Source organism: Biomphalaria glabrata, chromosome 9 (genome assembly GCF_947242115.1).
Source record: "Biomphalaria glabrata chromosome 9, xgBioGlab47.1, whole genome shotgun sequence".
Lineage (NCBI taxonomy): Eukaryota > Metazoa > Mollusca > Gastropoda > Planorbidae > Biomphalaria > Biomphalaria glabrata.
Window position 1 is genome coordinate 16,039,644 of NC_074719.1, and position 16,298 is coordinate 16,055,941.

A 16,298-nucleotide genomic window follows, 5' to 3' on the forward strand; every position below is an offset into this window, starting at 1 on the left:
TTTTTTAATTTGATCTCTGTGGGAAAAGATATTTTTAAAATGTCAACAAAGTCAACGTACTGATAGACCAAGATCTAGGTTTAGTCTTTGTGATAAATTTAATCCATAAATGTTGAAAAAAAAAAGACACCCGTTGACACTATTTGTCAATCAAATATATTAATTTATGTATTTACAAATAAATTTCGGAAACCCATTTGGGGGCCCCCCCAAGGTGGGGGCCCGGGGGGATTTTAAAATTCTCCCCCCCCCATCCCCCCCCTTAGTTACGCCACTGGACTAAGGGATCACCTGTTGCCAGTTTAAACAGATATATATGTGTAGATACTTTGAGCTACTCTTAGAGGAGCTTAGAAGGTTCATTCTTCGGTGCTAAAGAGATTGCAAAAATTATCATATGCTTATTGAATTCCACTACATTGATTTGTTTCATAATTAATTACAATTTAAAGATTTAAAAGTTATATCCTTACGTTCGGTAGCCGTGTATGTTACTCATATATAATTTAAAAATGATTATTTATAACGTTAATTAATGAGATAAAACAACTTTCAGGCTGTGTGAATCGCGCTCCACGGTTAACGCGCTGCCCATGGTTATGTCAAGGTGTTAATATTAAATCTGTGATTCTAATGAAGCAGTGACTGTGTTTCTTGTAAAGGGTTTGAAAAGTTTACGGTGTAGAGAGATGTTTTTCTTTGTGTTAATCAAATATTTTAATGACAGTTGTAAAAAAAAATTTACACCGCAACAAAATTAAATATTGACGTGTACAATTAAAGAAACACCCACACACACACACCCACACACACCCACACACAAAATGTTGAATATGTTGAATATGTTGAATGTTGCTGCGTGCCTTGAAATTAATTTCTTCAGTTCATGAGGGGGAAAATAAATATTGTTTAGCTTATTGAATTTTTAATCAACATAAATAACTGATGATTATACGGAGGGCATCAAGAGCATTGAATTACATGATCGCCCATCTAGTCACACGAACACACATGCACTCAGAAATCATGCATATATACAGCTAACACGCCCAATAGCGCACACAAACACACACACACACATTATACACACACGCAAACACACTAACACAGGGGAGATAGCAGACAAAGAGGTTCATGAATTATTTCCCTTTGTCATGGATAAGTCAGACAGGTTTTATAAAAGCAAGACAAAAAAAGTTCTTTTTTTAAAAATATTTTGTCTTCTTCTTTCCTGAAGTTTAATTTTGTATTCCGTACTTGGAGGGAGCCCCATAGCATCCAGTTGGTGGCGCAATAATCTCTCTCCCCACTCACTTAGATTATTAACCTAGGGATGGATGGCCTCGGGGGTCAGGCCTCGCACGCGCCTACTTTTGAAGGGCCACCGATGTAAAAGAAAACATCTAATGGAGACAAAACAAGAAATCAATAGATGGCTGTAATTATGGTGATTACATTTGAAAGAAATAGATCTTAACAAGTTCACTGCAGCGTAACAAATAGCTTCACGAAGATTTCAGTTGTAAAAACTATTTTGTACCAATGAAAGCAAAATTAGTCAGTGAATATTTTTATTTGTCAGCTGATAAAATTATCTTGCCAGTAAAAAAATTAAGTACCGTATTTAAAAAAAAATATAATTAAAATTTACTGTTACATCGTAAACAAGTGTAAAAAAAAAAATTGGTATACATATAAGATACTTGGTGATTTTTTTTCAAACCGTAACCCTAAAAAAAACAACTAAAACCAGTAAACCCTACCAGTACGTATACGAAACAAGTCCATTCAATATGTGATCTAGGTTTTCGCGATGATTCAGTGGAGCAGTAGACCACATTGTCTCTCTTACAAACATGTACACATAATGACCCAATAACCTGGTCAGTCCTCTTAACCCGCTTGCGCACTGAAGCTTGACGTGCGCAATGGGACAAGCTCTATCTTTCTCTTCAGATTTACAAAATAAGTGTGACGTATTAATTTTTTTATAACCAATTATAATATTTCTATATATTTATTTAATTGACCATTGCTTGACTAAAATATGTATGTAGAAAAAAAAAAAGATACTTAAGATTAGGGATTCCCAAACTACAATCCGGTCAGTGGCACGGTGTTATCCGGCCCCTTGAAACCTTTGCCTGCAGTGCGGTAATGCCACTGAATGTCAGGACATGGTGTTGATAGTGACGACTTGTCAAACAGTACAAACACAAACACTTTAATTTGTGTATGTGTGTGTGTGTGTGTGTTTGAACAAAATAAAATAACAAGCATAAAGTCACTCGAAAATGTAAACACAAGAAACCAGCGTATCTGTTGCTAAATCTGGGCATTTTTGATAAATCACTTGAAATTGTTTATAAGAAAAACAAACAAAAAAAAACCCTGAAAATATTGAGAAGAGCACAATTATTTATTTTTAGGGGGGGGGGGAAATGGGGAGTGAGATATTCTAGGGGAGAAAGGTATGAAAGATATAATAATACAAGAGAAAAATGTCCGTTTGATGAGTTTGAATTGATTCCCTTCAAAGAGAAAAAAAAAATTGTGTTTACAAATTATAGACAACAAAACAAAAGTAGACACACTTTACGAATGGTATAAAAGAAGTCTGTTTCTAAATTCAAGATTACTTTGCGAATACAATTTTGGTATGATTTTGTGTAATGAGATTGACCCGTAGCGTCCTCTCACGAGTTTGTTTATAAAATCCAAACTCTTTTCTTCACGTAAATTATTGAAAAAAAAAATCATCATTTATACAAATTTCTTTTGCATTCTGAACCACAGCAACAACAAAAAGATTCTAACATTGTTCACAAAAATAACCTGATTCTTTTTAACATGTCTAACATAATTTCTTTGTCTTCATTTATATACGTATGTTATTTATCATGTTATACACGTCTAGCCTGAATGATTGCTTTCTTGAGTGATTCAATTCTGGCCAGCTTTCAAGTATTTTGAATAATTTATTTAAATAAAATAATTTTCTTTTAATCCAATACGTTTCACTATCACCCATAAAGCATGTAAAGTTTTTTTTTATCTAATACAAGTTGCTACTTAAAATAGACAAAAGTAGTTTCTTTTTTTTTCTTCTTTTTTTTTTTATATTAAATCCTAGGTCTTCACCGATTCAGGTATCCTGCAAATGAGCCACTGTTTAAGAAATAGTAAAAGGTTTACCGTACTGAAATATTCTTAGAGTGCTTCTATCTTGGTATTGTCAGGCTCACAGTCATACATTACATAACATGGTGTCAGAATGCAAATGTTTAAAATAGTGCAGGCCACGGAACTCTTTGAATAATGTTTATACATCACACCGTCTATCAGTTCAGAGTACAGACCTACGCAGCATAACGTCAGTACATGTACTAATGACACTTAGCATTTCACTTTTATAGTGCAGAATAGCAGTTTACATTTAGTGTACAGTTCACAAGTCTGTAATGGTCCAAATTATTAGATGCCTTAATGTGTTTATAAAAACAAAACAGCAACAACCAAAAATACCGGATTACATAAAAATACAGAAAAACTAATGAGATTTTGTATTTGATTTCGAAGCGTAAGGAAGAGTGCAGTAGTTTATTCAGGCTACGTAGAACCAGATCTGACCTACAGATTGTTCAGATATAATGAAGAACCAACTCGTTGTCTGCCGGATAATATCTTCATTGTATTTTTTTCTTCTTTACGTGGTCTGCGCCTGTCTAGATCTGTAACGTACGCCCTCCCATTGTAAGCATAAGACTACAACAGGCAACATGTCCACATAGGAGACAAGTGTTTAGATAGCCGGTATAGGGACACACCATAGTTGACGGACTTTGAATTCAACACTCAAATGACGTCACAGTTTAGTGGTTTTGAGTTTATTTATGTTATTATAAGTTAGTTGATGTTAGGTATTCAAATTGGGAACACCTTATTACGGCTAGAGACTCGAATGTGACCTTTAAGCATTAAACTTTATTCAAGTCTCTAAAGGTCTGGATTTAGTCCTTACATCTTGTTCATGTGTAGGTCGTGTTCATGTGTAGGTCTTGTTAATTTGTAGGTCTTGTTAATGTGTAGGTCGTGTTATTGTGTAGGTCTTGTTAATGTGTAGGTCTTGTTTTAACGCATCTAATACACCCGTACGAGAGACTCAAATATCTTCTGAGTAATCTGTCGTAGTCAGACAGCCATCATACAATTACAAGATCAATGACTTACACACAAGATATAGGCATTTCAACATTAGAGACAAGAATTTGACAAAAAAAAAAAAAAAAAGGAACATTTCAACATTAGAGACAAAATATAGACCCAAAACACAAAAACAGACAACATTTCAACATTAGAGACAAAATATAGACCCAAAACACAAAAACAGACATTTCAACATTAGAGACAAAATATAGACCCAAAAAAACAAAAACAGACATTTCAACATTAGAGACAAAATATAGACCCAAAACACAAAAACAGACAACATTTCAACATTAGAGACAAAATATAGACCCAAAACACAAAAACAGACAACATTTCAACATTAGAGACAAAATAAAGACCCAAAACACAAAAAACAGACAACATTTCAACATTAGAGACAACATATAGACCAAAACACAAAAAACAGACAACATCTCAACATTAGAGACAAGATATAGACCAAAAAAACAACAACAGGCAACATCTCAACATTAGAGACAAGATATAGACCAAAAAAACAACAACAGGCAACATCTCAACATTAGAGACAAGATATAGACCAAAAAAACAACAACAGGCAACATCTCAACATTAGAGACAAGATATAGACCAAAAAAAAAAAACAGACAACATTTCAACATTAGAGACAAGATATAAACAAAAAAACAACAACAGGCAACATCTCAACATTAGAGACAAGATATAGACCAAAACACAAAAAAACAGACAACATCTCAACATTAGAGACAAGATATAGACCAAAACACACAATAAAACAGACAACATTTGAATACGACGTACTGTATGAAAGTATTGAAATAAAATGTTGAGATGAACAGTAAAAACAAACAAACAAACAAAAAATTTCAAATATTTGTATTACTAACTTTATGCATAAACTCATATTTGTTTCAAGTACCTGTAAGATTTTGATTGAATATTTCAGGATTTGAATTGGTTTAATAAAGTCTCTTCAAATCAAGACGACTACATGTTTACACTACTCGGTCTCTCTAGGGTCGTATTTTTGTCGTAACTTCGTAAGCGAACATTGAAAGCAGACAACGTGAAATAGTTAAACTGTTCCGTGTACATATAGAGACAATGATTGTAGGCCTAAACCACTTATTGTAAGTTACTCAACTTATCAAGACGTGTAATCATTGCCTGGACCGTTGTTTTAGACTAAACCTGTTTCTATGTCATTCAGACACATTCAACTAATTTTTTACAAAGAAAGGTTCGTTACGCATTAAATAGAACGATAAATACATGATGTCAAGACTCGGGTTCAACACTCTACGTTCAATACAACAGATGTGTACAAGTTTGCAGAGATCTAAACTTTTAATTAATTTCTTACCTTTCTCCAGAGTCAATCGAATGCTTCTATTTAATATTGAAACTATAATCATACATGTGTCCATTCCGTTTTCCTACTTAATAAACTCATATATATGTAGGTAATAGCTTACTAATGGCTCATATTAATTCCACAATAATCAGGTATTCTAGTTTGGGAAGGAAATTAGATAATTTACAAAATAAGTATTTTTATTCATTACTGTTACACTATAGATCTACAGCTACACTGCTATTTTGTTTTCATATATATATATATATAGGCCATTAGGAACACGACGTTTTTAATTTATAGATATATCCTATATAAAAATATAAATTCTATTAGATCTAGATGACTAAATCAAAATCTATTTTTTTGTACAAACGAATAATCTGAACACGCTATCTTGTTATCTTTGTGTGGTTTCATTCCTGCCACTACTATTACTTTCGTATAAGATTTCAAGTTCAATCTAGATTGAACTATTCAAGAGACATTTACATGTCGGACACATTTGTTTACGATTAACCCGGGAATAAAAAAAATATATAGGCCTAAATAGGAAATACAGAAAGTACGGAAACATGGCACTCAAAATCTCAGTATAACTCTTAGTGCTTACATTCAATCTCAGTATAACTCTTAGTGCTTACATTCAATCTCAGTATAACTCTTAGTGCTTACATTCAATCTCAGTATTACTCTTAGTGCTTACATTCAATCTCAGTATAACTCTTAATGCTTACATTCAATCTCAGTATAACTCTTAGTGCTTACATTCAATCTCAGTATAACTCTTAGTGCTTACATTCAATCTCAGTATAACTCTTAATGCTTACATTCAATCTCAGTATAACTCTTAATGCTTACAATCAATCTCAGTATAACTCTTAATGATTACAATCAATCTCAGTATAACTCTTAATGCTTACAATCAATCTCAGTATAATTCTTAATGCTTACAATCAATCTCAGTATAATTCTTAATGCTTACAATCAATCTCAGTATAACTCTTAATGCTTACAATCAATCTCAGTATAATTCTTAATGCTTACAATCAATCTCAGTATAACTCTTAATGCTTACAATCAATCTCAGTATAACTCTTAATGCTTACAATCAATCTCAGTATAATTCTTAATGCTTACAATCAATCTCAGTATAATTCTTAATGCTTACAATCAATCTCAGTATAACTCTTAATGCTTACAATCAATGGAGAATGTTCAATAAGTATTTAGATTCACTTCAAGGCAGGACCATAAGCAAACTCAGCACAATGAGTTGAACTGAGAGATGTTTTAATGACTAATTAATTCATCTCAGACTATAATTCATTGTCTCGAATGCAGTGCCGAAGAGAAAGAGTTATTTGTGTGACATGCACTACTTCACATTCACTAAAACTGGTTGAAAAAAAGCAAATAGAAGAAAACAAAAGGTCTAGATAAAAGGCAGAAGTGTCAGCATTTGTTTCTGAGTGTAAAACTTAATAGGAGAATTTGTTTGTCTTTTAAAAAATGGACACATTGTGTGTGCTAACTTTAAAAACAGGTTTGTTCAAAACAACGATAAAAGAAAAAGTCAAAATCAGAACGCAGGCTACATTTATCATCGTCATGTGCTAGAGTGTTGTTAACAATGTTAAATCAAAGACTTTCAGTATTTAACTAACAGATAAACATACAGGCAAAAGAAAAAACAACAACAGACAAACAGAAAGACAAAAACAATGACCAAAAAAAGGGCAAACAGACAGGCAAAATAGAAATCAAACAAAGAAACAGACAAACTAAGATACTCTATGACATATTAATTTTGATCACTATTTGAACGGCTTTTAATGTCAGTGTAACACATCCTTTACTCTGTCCTGGCTGATTTAATGATGAAATTCTTGGAAAAAATTGGAAAAAAAACTTTCTTAAGAGAATATGAATGTCCATTATGATACGCAGGTTTGTTTTTAAATGATGATTATTAGTATGACACAATATCAAAAGTAGGCTATTGAGAACAGTATTATTTGAGTCTTCTCTGACGATTTTCTTTAAAAGAAATCATTGAAAAAGTTTGAAATAAATTTTTCAAATAGAAAAACCTAGTAAATAGATTACATCCGGTCCAAGTGCTTGCAGATTATTTAACCCCTTTTATTTTAAAAAGTACAATGTAGACCTATTACACAATATTTACACATTGTATTTTGCTATTTATATTTGTGTATATTAAAAGAGACCAGTATTAAATTATTTCGTATCTCGCAAAATTAATTCCAATATGTTTTAAATATATATTCGTTACAATACCAGTCAGTGCTTTAATTTGAATATTTTCACCTATTCGTAAATACTGTTGTAAATATAAAAAAATCTCCATCTATGTCTAAAAGAAATCTTTGCATTAAAATTAATAACAATCTCTTCAAAATGTGTCATGTTTATTTAAGAATCTGTTCTGTCCACTAGACTGTCTCATAATCTATATTTAAACTAGTCAGTTCTAATTCTGACGTAAACATTAAGTCCAAGCTAATATGATCTGTCAATAAAATGATGACCCGAGGATGGGATTTAGAGCTGGTCTTTGGCCGCGATGTCATAATTACATATTTTTTTTGGATAAGTAAATGTGAAGTATTTACATTTTTAAAAAATCCTAAAAGTAAAAATTACACGAGAAATAGTTCCGTTACAAAAATTACAAACGCTACAAAGAACAAGTGGAAGAAATATTTCTTCGTATAATCTCTACCAATTTTTTACACCCACATTTTTATTCAAATTTCTTCGGACGATTTTGAAACTAATATACTAATTAATATGTTATAAAGTTTAAAAGTCATAATAACATCTGCATATACAGACAAAACATTAAAGAACGGATGGGACTGCAATTGATACAAAATTCTATTCAAGACAAAAGACAGAGAAATATGGAGAAAGATGGTAGATCATGTGTGGTGTTCGGGACAGGTGAAGGCGTGATAATTTATCGGTAAATAAATCGCAAAGTAGTTCTAAAAATTACGCTACTGCAAGAAATTGTTATATAAAAATGTTTCTTGCATGATTTGTAATCCGATTCGCTACCATATATATAAAGTTATGCAATTGAGAAATTAATAGATCTACATAAAAATGTTTAGAACGAATTTTTAATTTAAATAAATAAACATTTGCTTTCTAGTTCACATCTCAATGTACTGAATAATTCTGTTAAAATGACAGGATTTTATTTTAAGAGAAATGGAAAACAAACAGACATAAACAAAGTGCCCCCCCCCTCCCACATACACACACACACCTCAGATTGAAACGGCCGATTCGGACCGCTGTCACACCTGACCTGGGTGATAAGGGTCATTAGTCTTCCAGTCTCAGCAACCCCCCCCCTCCCCAACCCACTTCCATAATCGCTACTGGACATTCTCTTACTTGAGTGCATAGGTGGTCAACAGTTAACTCGTCAAATAAAGTACACTAGTCGACCCACGGCATAGATCTAGCATAAGCCGCTATTTTGCAGGGCCGGCCTTCGGTCTCTGCAACCTATGCGACCCGAGTGGGCCCCACACTTTCATTGGACCCGCGCTAATTCTAGGTGTGAATTATTAAATTAAACCATTTTATAACTTATAAAAGATTTCCCTCGGCCTCCTGATTTACCAGGAGCTCTTGGAAATCTCCTGAAATTGCAAAATATACGAAAATATTCCTGGGAATCTCCGAAAATTATTAAAAATCTTTAGAAAACTCATACGAATCTCATGAAATATAAACACAAACATTTTCATCTAGGGCAGTCATTCAATATGGAAAATGCCAATCCTACGCGCGATAAATAAAAACGGCATTATATATTACCCGTTATTGTGTATTCTGGTGAAAGAAGCTTCTCGCACCTCAAACTTATGAGGAATTACTTGAGGTCAATAATTCTCGTAGATAGTATGAAACTTCGAAATCCGTTTCGCATAGGGCCCCACTACGATTGAGTCCGGCCCTGCTATTTAGTGACGGTTGAATACAGAGTAGATTACTTGTTCTCCTCCATCCCCTCTTTTTTTCGCCACTAAAACTAGATGGGGTAGAAATAAAAAAGAGTGATCTTTCCATGACTTCTTGGTCACAACGGTTAAGTCCAGCCCTGCTATTTTGTGGACGGTAAATACTACTTTGTTCTCCCCCCCCCCTTTTTTTTTTTCGTAGGGTAACTCTAGTCCGACTTGCAGAAATAAAAAAGTGATCTTTACTTTGTCCAAATTCTTGACCCATGAAGAGAATTTTTATATATATAGATCCTCATTGGTGAAATGATAAAGACGCTAAATACAAATAGATAAAATCATCATGTCTAAACTATAACTAAATAACTCTATAACTAAATAACTCTATAACTAAATAACTCTATAACTAAAGTCGCGTTTCTTATTCCACATGCAAGAACAAAGTCATACAAGTACTCTTTTCAAATGCCATTTAAACACGGAACCAATTGCTAGAATCACACAGGACAACTAATAACTTACTAGAATTACTATCTCCAATGAACTAATGCAACTAGATCTAAACAAGGATGCGCGTACAACGTAATGATTTTGTTTTCCCTGAAGGAACGTTTGTGACTTATAAGATAATATAACATTTTAAGATATGAACTTTGTTGCCTTATAAAGATAATATAACATTATAAGATAACTATTAAGTTTGGAAATTAAAAAAAAAACCTTTACAGTTAAATTAATGACACAAACATTACATGAGCTACTCTGTTTTTATGGCCGACGGTTATTGAGGGTGTCGAGTGGCCAGGGCAGCAACAAACTCATTATACTTAAGAGCGTCCTAAAAAATCCCAGTCTACGCCGGCATTCAAAGTCGGCACCTTTAAATTCAGTAGGCAAACAATTTATCACTCGGTCAGAACGTCCTCCAATGAAGCACAACTAAAAACACACCAATAACATATACAGAACTAGTAGACTCAACATACCTGTGATACTTGGGATATAGAGTCCATTCAGGGTACTCTCCGTTTGACGTGGGTGGAAATTGGCCACCATTTCTCTGTTTACATTTGCCGTTTTAGCAAATTTCGAACCCAACTGCTCCGCCTCTGAGTGGGGGTTCCTGTCTAAATCCAAATAAGATAAACCCGACGACGCTGGCGATGAATTATAATAATAGGAGACACGCTTCATACCATCCAGGAAGGGAAAGTACTCCCGAAACCTAGACTCATTGGACAGGAGAACACGGCCTTCAAATAAAAACACTTGAATATTGAAACGATATTGAATCTTGAAGTTACAACAACGAGGGCCTACAACTTTTTTTTTTCTTTTTTTCCTCCTATGGAAACTACAACTCAGAATGCAAAAGAGAAAACAAATGCAATACTTGTAGAACAGTAAAGCAACAAAACTCAAATCTTAGCGGCTGACGACGGGGGAGAGGAAAAAAAAAACTCTTATAAAGGCGAGTGGGGGGAGAAAAAAAGCGTACACCATTGGAACTCTCTAGTATTTAGAGGAGAGAAAAGCCCTCTTCTAGTTTAGTGCAAGAGCTGGGGCTGGGACGAGGTGACTTGGTACACTTTGCGCTCGGAAACCATTGCACGAGAGAAATGGCCTGCTCTGGCCCGGACGAGGAAAAAGTATGGTGCACCATTTGGGCAAGAAATGAGCTGTTGAGACATTTTGTTGAAATTTTAAAATTTTTCGTGCATGTCTTGAAACCTATATATATTTTTTTCTTTTTAAAAAATTAACTTTAAAAGATCATTTATAAATAGAAGAAGAAAAGTCTAGTGTACTTTGTTTACATGTTTTCTAGAAATGCTACTTTCCTTTTTTTTTTTTTTACAAAGCTTTTATCAACTCTGTCTGTCTGGTCAAAAGTTGTACATGTTATTTCACCAACACCCAATCTCGGATCAAGTTGAAACTTTGCGAAAATATTCATTGGTATAGACAAGACCCGAATCACTAAACAAAAATGAATTAGTCACTGGTAATTAATTATTTTGTTTGATGCCAACAAGGGAAACTAATCATTCAGTATTCACATATACGGTTAGATAAGTAGGGTTTCGTCTCTTTAAATAATTGTACACCTTATTTTTCCAACACACATTCTCCGTTCAAGTTGAGTCTTCAAACTATTACTTATTTTACCCTTTCAAAACATGAATCAATTTTAAAATTAATAATTAGTCAATTAATTATTGGCAATTAATTATTTTGTTGACATCGAATAAGGAAAATAACTTCTACATTGTTGAGATATATAGTTGTGAGTGCGGAGTTCTTTCTCTTAGATAAGCTTTGTTTTGTATGTTTGTTTTTTTATATTTGACTTGTTTATACCTCCATACACATATCAATGATAGACAGAACATACACATATCAATGAATAGACAGAGCATACACATATCAATGATAGACAGAACATACACATATCAATGATAGACAGAACATACACATATCAATGAATAGACAGAACATACACATATCACTGATAGACAGAGCATACACATATCACTGATTGACAGAACATACACATATCAATGAATAGACAGAACATACACATATCAATGAATAGACAGAGCATACACATATCAATGAATAGACAGAGCATACACATATCAATGATAGACAGAACATACACATATCAATGAATAGACAGAACATACACATATCAATGAATAGACAGAACATACACATATCAATGAATAGACAGAACATACACATATCAATGAATAGACAGAACATACACATATAAAAATTAAAAAAAAACATACACAAATACTATGAAAAGTTAGAAATGGGTTCTGGGACATAATCACGTGATCTGAATATTTGCACATTGTTGACCCGGGTGGATACCTACAAGATTAAAATTTGCAAGATCTTGAAACAACATCTACATTACCTTGTCGTAGTGATCACAAGTCAGTTGTCATTAAGCATTAATCAATGGTTGATAAGGAAGGATGCCTATAAGATGGTGGATTTAAAATTAGCTAGACCTAGAAACAATAATTTAAGTTATCTTTTATGATAAGTTCGTTTACAAGGTTCTACATCTAGAAAACGGCGGATTTTGTTTGCACCGCATGTCCTAAAACACAATGCTATAAAATTAGTTTCAAGTTGACTTGTGTTGTATGCATGTAGGAAAACATATGTGCTCAGTGTCAGAGTAAACTTAAAGGAACGCATTTTACATTTCCCGATGTTTTATTTTCATTGGTGTAACCTCAGCACTAGATCAACCAATATCACCCCACGATCCACGCCACCCTCTTTTTTTTCCAGAGAAAAACTTGATTTTAATCAGTTGGTATATTGCTTTAATCTCGACTTGAAACAGAATCAACTTTAATAAGATAATCAATTTTAATAAGATTATCAATGCAAGTTAGTTTTTACTGTCTCTGTCCTTCTTCTAGCTTTGTCTGTAGATCTCTCATTAGCTCTCTCTCTCTCTCTCTCTCTCTCTCTAATTGAGTCTATCAACCTCTATGTCTCTCTTTCTCCCTCACCATCAGTTGCGTGAGCGTGTTCTAGCATATCTTAAATGAACTCATTAACCATCTTCCATTTATAAGTTATAAATAACGCGACGGACATGTTATAATGTCAATTTAATGAATTCTGTCGGGCAGAAATAATATGATTAACCTCTTTGATATATCAACATGAAAGAAAAAGTCATTGACCTTAAACGTCATAGAACACAGAGAAATGTCTGCCAACAACAACAACTCACGTACAAGACTGAAGCTAAGATGTCCTCACAATACGTACTATAAGGACGTTGGGCTTACAGTGTGACTAGAGTGCTTAGTCTGCCAACAACAACAACTCACGTACAAGACTGAAGCTAAGATGTCCTCACAATACGTACTATAAGGACGTTGTGCTTACAATGTGACTAGAGTGCTTAGTCTGCCAACAACAACAACTCACGTACAAGAATGAAGCTAAGATGTCCTCACAATACGTACTATAAGGACGTTGTGCTTACAATGTGACTAGAGTGCTTAGTCTGCCAACAACAACAACTCACGTACAAGAATGAAGCTAAGGTGTCTTCACAATACGTACTATGAGGACGTTGGGCTTACAATGTGACTAGAGTGCTTAGTCTGCCAACAACAACAACTCACGTACAAGACTGAAGCTAAGGTGTCCTCACAAGACGTTGTGCTTACAATGTGACTAGAGTGCTTCGAGTTATTTGACTGCAAATATGCACTATGTTAGTTTCTTCTTCTTTCTCGTTTTGATTATTGTGCTGAAGGGTTGAGATGACCAGGCCAATATCTGAGACGAACTGTTCTGTTTCCAGACTAGTCAGAGCTCCATACACTTCTCTGTCTCTAGGTGTTTTGGGGGCCAGTGTTTTGTTAGTGCCTCTTGAAGGACATGGTCAGCATTGTCTAGTGACACTCCGCAAGGGCGACTTTCACCAGTCCCAATTTTCAGCTTTTGGAACATATGTTGTCTTATTCTGTTGTCCGGCAATGAGGCGAAAAATTAGACGTTGGTCGTGTCGGCTGATAATAGGCGTTGTCTTTCTAGTGATTCAGATAAGATCTTGTACATTTTTTTTTTATATTCACTATTAGTTTCTTTATAATCTCTGTATAGTGTGCAATGGAGGTGTCTCCGATTCCGAAGATTAAGGATGAGTGCAGTGTTTCACATGACTACGCCAACCCAGTTGCGACCAGCATATTTTCCCGCATCTCATGCAGACAAAGCCGTTGTCCGCTTGCGGTCTATTAAGTTTTCCTTCCGTCTTCTGTGCCTGTCTTCAATAATGGTTTTTCTTTGAGTCTCAAATGTTTGTCCCGCAGACTTTGTGAGAGCTCCCCAACTGTGCAATATCGACAAACGAAAACGTTAGTTTAACATGTTTTTTTTCCCGCAAGGATTTAAGCTCAACTCGCGGACATGTTCGAGGTAATGAACATTCCTAAGTAGTTTCTTATTACCAAACGGAAGGCGACTGCAGATGTGCTGCCATATTTTTACATTTTTTCTCAATGGACGCTCAATGAAGGTTAAAATAAATTCATTATCTTTAAACAATCTTGAACCTAGCGAGTGGTAGAAATTCTAGCTACATTTTTCTATCATGATAATAATGTCAAGTAATGTATGCGTCAAGGTCTCACGGTCTGAATAAATAACATCATGAATTAACAACATCAGCTCAAAGATTTGTCTCATGTGAGAAGCTCGGCTGCTGGTTCTGTTATTCGATTACAAGGGCAGGTTTTTAATTCAGTAAAAGAATATGATAAAGTTGAAACTCTTCAGCATTGAAAACAAAATAATGAGTTGAGGGGAGGGAAGGGGCGAAGGGGAGGGGGGGTTGTTGGACAAAACTCTATTAGCAACTTAGTTATCAAGGCGGGAAGTAGATCTAAAAGTGTGAATACAAACGCGCATGGTTGAACAAGTCATTTCGGTGTAAAGAGAAAAAATAAACCTAGAGAATATTTTAAATTCACTGAAGTGGAACATATCGTTTACAAACTGCAACCTGCGCCCCGCAATGCCCTCCTCCCGATTGAAATCATCTCGAGTTAAGACAGAGACCAATAGGTTCAGTCTCGCCAGTTAAGACAGAGACCAATATGTTCAGTCTCGCCAGTTTCTCATGCTCATGTTGTTCAGTGTTCACGTCCTCGTCAGCCCATGAGAAAGTTCACTGACATATAGAATGAGTAGAAACGTCATAACTTGTGTGATCAACATCTAAACCACACTACAGGTTGATGTCTAAATATAGATGTAAGACTTGTTATTTAGTTATCTAATAACATATATAGCCATGAGGAATAGCATTGTAGCAATCTAGCATTAGGAACAAGGCAAATTCTAAGATGGATGAACACTTGTGATTGGATCTATGTACCTTTCCAACTGCATTGAAAAAAAAAAGAGAAAAAGAAACCAATGAGTCATCCTCTATTTATGGAGAATTTTCATAAATGGAGTCTCCGGTGTATCCGGTGTGCAGAATACGAATATAGTGATAAGCTAGGCATTTTAAAAAGCATATACATTTTATGTGCACATTATTTGTGTGTATGCGCGCAGCAGGATTAACTTTTTAACGTTTGTTCTACTCAAAGCTAAATCTTTATTTTTTTAGTTGGCAACAGTGGTATTAGAAAATTGCGTCTTTGACATTGCTTTAAAAAATCTCAAGCGGTCTTCTTTTGTCCTTGTCTTGAGGTTGTATAACCACATGATACATTTCTCCAGGTGTAGTTTTCTAAGTTACTGCTGAAAGAACGCAATGCGGATGGTACAAATTAGAAAGTAAACAAAGAACAGATGACTGTGAATGTCTGTAATTACCTCAAGAATGAAAATAACTAAAATTGCTCAAAGCTGTTCTATTACAGGAATAATTCGTATTAAGGCTAAAATTGTGCATAGTTAGTTCTGCGCACGGTAGCATACAAAGCTCTTGTTGTTTGTAAAACGACGAGCTGTTTGTCGACAAATCAAGTTTGAAAAGTGCTTAATATTGACCACACAAACTTTGACTTCTAGACGTAAGTGTAATTTACATACGAGTCTTCGAATACTTACAGCTCCTGGATCCAGAACTGTAATATGATCCAAGCAGTAAAACAAAATGTGTTGGTGAGATCTTGTGAAACAATTTTTTTATAAGCATGTTTCACATATTTTAGATTAGAATTTCTAATGTT

The 16,298-nt window shown here is 34.3% G+C and overlaps 1 protein-coding gene across 4 annotated transcripts in view; it reads right to left on the reverse strand.

The window, feature by feature from the left end:
• LOC106073343 (retinoic acid receptor RXR) overlaps positions 1-11,002 on the reverse strand; it is a 66,988-nt gene extending 55,986 nt beyond the window's left edge. For 2 of the 4 annotated variants that reach the window (XM_056039771.1, XM_056039772.1), the window contains exon 1: positions 10,551-10,999. In XM_056039771.1, the coding sequence (XP_055895746.1) occupies positions 10,551-10,758 (208 nt within the window). In that variant the 5' untranslated portion in view covers positions 10,759-10,999. Of the gene's footprint in view, positions 1-10,550 lie in introns of all 4 variants that reach the window. The other 2 variants (XM_056039770.1, XM_056039774.1) reach the window with 2 other exon arrangements.
• Between the last annotated feature and the right edge of the window lie 5,296 nt (positions 11,003-16,298).